This window comes from Pristiophorus japonicus, chromosome 16, assembly GCF_044704955.1.
Source record: "Pristiophorus japonicus isolate sPriJap1 chromosome 16, sPriJap1.hap1, whole genome shotgun sequence".
Lineage (NCBI taxonomy): Eukaryota > Metazoa > Chordata > Chondrichthyes > Pristiophoridae > Pristiophorus > Pristiophorus japonicus.
In genome coordinates, this window is record NC_091992.1 from 126,989,704 (window position 1) to 126,994,703 (window position 5,000).

The window sequence follows — 5,000 nt, forward strand, 5'->3', positions numbered from 1 at the left end:
CGTTCCTTCCGTAGCCCGGAACGCCGTGGTGGTGGTCGCGGCCAGCCTGGTCGCTTACTGCTTCGAAAGTCAAGATCGGCACGTGTTTACCCTGACTGGAAAAACCGCTCGTGGCCTCCCGCCCTTCCAGCTCCCGGCCTTCTCCGACACGGCGAGCAACGGGACCGTCTGCTTTACCCAGATCGTTCAGGTAAGTGTCGGCTGTACGAGGCGCGAAGTCCCCCACAATATGGAACGGTTAGTGATGGGGTGAGGTGAAGAGGGATGGGAGGAGGCTCCTGTGTTGAGCATAAACACCGGCACGGACCTGTTGGGGCCCAATGGCCTGTTTGTGTGCTGTGAATGGTTTGAGATGCTTTCTATCTGAAATTCCAATATGTAATCTTCATTGAAGCGTTTCAGATGGATCTTACTCTTCTACCCAACCCCCCCACACCCCCCCCCCCCCCGGGTATAATACACAAATGTTGGATTGAGGCCTCCCATTCGGGTGTAAAGTTTATAACTTGCCCCACGCAACCTAGTCCATCAGCAGTGAGCCAAGACCACCCCACAACAGCACCACTGTACAACCCTGAGTGAGGGGCAATTAACTTGTCATTGCCAGAGTTACCAAGGATGAAGTTTGATGCAGAGTTGGGTTAGCCAACACAACCTTCTTTAACCATATGTATAAATAATTAATACCGTCACCGAGTTCAGCACCGAGGCCCACATTAAGTACTTGGGTATTCATTGTGGTCATCGAATCATAGACATTTACAACCATTCGGCCCATCGTGTCCGCGCCGGCCGACCAAGAGCTATCCAGCCTAATCCCACTTTCCAGCTCTCGGTCCGTAGCCCTGTAGGTTACATCACTTCAGGCGCACATCCAAGCACTTTTTAAATGTGGTGAGGGTTTCTGTCTCTACCACCCTTTCAGGCAGTGAGTTCCAGACCCTCACCGCCCTCTGGGTGAAGACATTTCCCCTCAAATCCCATCTAAACCTCCCCCAATTACTTTAAATCTATGCCCCCTGGTTGTTGACCCCTCTGTTAAGGGAAACGGGTCCGTCCTATCCACTCTATCTAGGCTACTCATAATTTTATACACTTCAATAAGGTCTCCCGTCAGCCTCCTCTGTTCCAAAGAAAACAGACACAGTCTATCCAATCTTTCCTCATAGCTACAATTCTCCACTCCAGCAACATCCTCGTAAATGTGCGGCAAGTCAGTGAGGGCGGGAGTGGGGGGAGATCAGTGAGCGAGTGGTGGGGGGGGGGGAGGGAGAGATTGGTCGGTTGGGGGGGGGGAGGGAAGGGGGAGAGATTGTTGTGGGGGGGGGGAAGGGGGAGAGATTGTTGTGGGGGGGGGGAAGGGGGAGAGATTGTTGTGGGGGGGGGGAAGGGGGAGAGATTGTTGTGGGGGGGGGAAGGGGGAGAGATTTGTGTTGGGGGGGAAGGGGGAGAGATTGGTGTTTGGGGGGGGGGGAGGGAAAGAGATTGGTGTTGGGGGGGGGGAAGGGGGAGAGATTGGTGTTGGGGGGGGGGGGAGAGATTGGTGTTGGGGTGGGGGGAAGGGGAAGAGATTGGGGGGGGGGGGAGAGATTGGTGTTGGGGTGGGGGGGGAAGGGGAAGAGATTGGGGGGGGGAAGGGGGAGAGATTGGTGTTGGGGTGGGGGGGGAAGGGGGAGAGATTGGTGGGGATGGGGGGGGGGAGGGAAAGAGATTGGTGTTGGGGGGGGGAGAGATTGGTGTTGGGGTGGGGGGGGGAAGGGGGAGAGATTGGGGGGGGGGGGGAAGGGGGAGAGATTGGTGGTGGGGGGGGGGGAAGGGGGAGAGATTGGTGGGGATGGGGGGGGGGAAGGGGGAGAGATTGGTGGGGATGGGGGGGGGAAAGGGGGAGAGATTGGTGGGCGTGGGGGGGGAAGGGGGAGAGAGATCGGTGAGTGGGAGGTAGGGGGAGGGGGATTGGTGAGCGAGCGGGGGGGCGGGGGGATTGTGGAGAGAGGAGAGAATCAGTGAGTGGGAGACGGGCGCGTGGTTAATTCTGACCCTGACACTTATCAAACACTCTGATCTTTCCAGAACATCGGAGCGGGGTTAGCCGTGGTGCCGCTGGTTGGATTTCTGGAGAGTATTGCAATCGCCAAGGCCTTTGGTGAGTGACAGTGGCCTGCCTTAAAACCCATGGGCAGCCCAGCTCGCTCCGACACAGCCTGTCCCACCACTGCGGAGTGGGGCTGGATAGAGAGACTGAAGGGACGGGAGGCCATTCAGCCCCTCCAGCCATCCCATGATATCATGGCCAATCTGTACCTCGACTCCAGTTGCCTGTTAATGCCCCTCGGTAGCCTTGCCCGGCAAACATCTATCCATCTGTGTTGAAGTTGACCCGCGGTATCAACAGCTTTTTTGGGAGAGAGTTCCAGATTCCCACTGCCCTTTGTGTGAAGAAGTGCTTCCTGACATCACCCCTGAACGGCTGGCAGTCATTTTAAGGTGACGACCCCTTGTTCTGGACTTCCCCCACCAGAGGAAATAGTTTCTCTATCTACCCCATCCAATCCCATCCCTCAATCATTTTAAACACCGCAATATTCTAAACTCGAGGGAATACGAGTAAAGTTTGTGACCCGTCCTCATAATTTAACCCTTTGAGCCCCGGTATCATTCTGGGGAACCTACGCTGTTTCCCCTCTGAGGACAATATATCTTTCCGGAGGTGCGGTGCCCCCGAGCCAGCGCGATCCTGATTCCTGGGATGTGTCGGACACCGGCAGCATCGCTGATATCGCTGCCTCCGAGAGCTGTGGAAGCTGGGACATTGAATAAATTTAAGACAGAAATAGACAGATTTTTGACCGATAAGGGAAACGTAGAAAATAGGTGCAGGAGTAGGCCATTGGGCTCTTCAAGCCTGCACCGCCATTCAATATGATCATGGCTCATCATGGAATAAGGGGTTATGGGGAGCGGGCAGTCCATGATCGGATCAGCCATGATCGTATTGAATGGCGGAGCAGGCTCGAGGGGCCGTATGGCCTACTCCTGCTCCTATTTCTTATGTTCACCCGGACTGCTGACGGAAGACACCCCCTGACCCGACTCGTGACGCAGGGGTCAGGTGAGGAGGCCATCAGGCGGAGACCTGCGGCAATCACCGGGGGCTCCCCGACACTGACGGACTGCACCGGTGCAACACACAGGCGCAATCCTGCGCGTACTGGCAATCTGAGAGAGTAGCACAAAATGGTGGGAATACTCAGCGGGGTCAGGCAGCATCTGTGGAGAGAGAGAACGGTTCAGGCCGACGACCCTTCGTCAGATCTGGGCAAGCTGAGAGATGTAAGAGGTTTTTAAACAAGTGTAGGGGCAGGGGGAGGGAAGAACCAAAGGGAAGGTCTGTGATCGGGTGGAAGGCAGGAGAGATTAGAGAGACAAAAGGGATGATGGTGCGAGGCAAAGGGAGATGGTAATGGGACAAGTTAAGGAACAAATGGTGGGTCTAGAGGAGGAGTAAATGGGAATGGCAGAGTCCTCAATAGCTGCTGTGTGAAATAATATGGACAGAGGTTGTGGTCTGAAATTGTTGACCTCGATGTTGAGTCCAGAAGGCTGTAAAGTGCCTAGACGAAAGATGAGGTGTTGTTCCTCGAGCTTGCGTTGAGCTTCGTTGGAACAGTGTCGGAGGCCGAGGGCGGAGTGGAGCGGGGAATTAAAGTGACCGCTTGGGGTCACGCTTACGGACTGAACGGAGGTGTTCCGCAAAGCGGCCGCCCAATCTGGGGCATCGGGGCAACTCCCGCCTGAAGCGTCTTCACTCCGCCCTTTAACTGAGAGGACTTTACTCTGTTGCGCCTGTCGCTTTATAATGAAGCTTTCCGAAGCTCTCCACCAGGAACTTGGCGAGTGGCTGTGGGGTGAGTCTGACTGACCTTCTGCCTTCCGTTACAGCCAGTCAGAATAATTACAGAATCGACCCCAATCAGGAGCTCATCGCAATCGGTAAGAGCGGGCAATTGTGTGTATTTGGTGAATTTATTCACCGCCTCCCGTTTGTAGAGTCTGGTGTCTGGCATTCTCTGATCGGGGGAGGGGGAGCGCAGTGACGCGGTGGGGGGGGGAGGGGAGGGGAGGGGGAAGAGAGCGAGGGGGAGCGCAGTGACCCGGAGGGGGAGGGGGAGCGCAGTGACCCGGAGGGGGAGGGGGAGCGCAGTGACCCGGAGGGGGAGGGGGAGCGCAGTGACGCGGGGGGGGGGGGGGAGGGGGAAGAGAGAGAGGGGGAGCGCAGTGACCCGGTGGGGCGCAGTGACGCGGGGGGGGGGGGGGGAGGGTGGAGAGGGGGGGGCGCAGTGACGCGGGGAGGTGGGAAGAGAGAGAGGGGAGCGCAGTGACACGGTGGGGGGGAGGGGGGAGGGGAGGGGGAAGAGGGAGAGGGGAAGCGCAGTGACGCGGGGGGGGGGGGGGGAGTGCGTAGTGACCCGGGGGGGGGGGCCTTCCCATCTCTGTGCCGACACCAAGTGTACATGGAGGTACCTGTTCCCCCTCCTCCCTCAAACCTTGGGCAGACACCTTTCTGTCTCTCTCTGACATGCTCTCACTCTCTCCCCTTTCTTTCTCTGAGTGCCCCCCCCCTCCCTCTCTCTCTTCCCCCGTCCCCCCCCCCCCCCTCTCACTCCCCCTAATCTGGGAGGTTTGGTTGAGATGAAGAGTTGGTGTTTGGTTGAATTCCAGAATGGTGATGTTTCTCTGGCCCCTTCCTCCTGAGCTCGGGGTGGAGGGAGGGAGAGGGGGGAGACGGGTCTCCTGGCAGTGAGAGAGCCTCGGGGCGGGGAGTGTCTCCTGGGGCCTTTGGAACGGGTTGGGAAGACCTCGCTGCGGATGGATAGTCTGAGCGAGGAATCCACCAACTACAGGAATTCTCGTCTGCAAATCATTGGGGGTGGGGGAGGAAGGGAAGCTGGTACTGGATGCTGTGACGTGCAGCCCTCTCTGTGAAGAGGTTGTTTGGGGAT

The 5,000-nt window shown here is 57.5% G+C and overlaps 1 protein-coding gene across 4 annotated transcripts in view; it reads left to right on the top strand.

The window, feature by feature from the left end:
- The window catches only part of slc26a11 (solute carrier family 26 member 11), a 39,213-nt gene that overhangs the window by 21,556 nt on the left and 12,657 nt on the right, over positions 1–5,000 (top strand). For all 4 annotated transcript variants that reach the window (XM_070857838.1, XM_070857839.1, XM_070857840.1 and 1 more), the window contains 3 exons: positions 15–190; positions 2,071–2,143; positions 3,940–3,990. In XM_070857838.1, the coding sequence (XP_070713939.1) occupies positions 15–190; positions 2,071–2,143; positions 3,940–3,990 (300 nt within the window). The remainder of the gene's footprint in view (positions 1–14; positions 191–2,070; positions 2,144–3,939; positions 3,991–5,000) is intronic.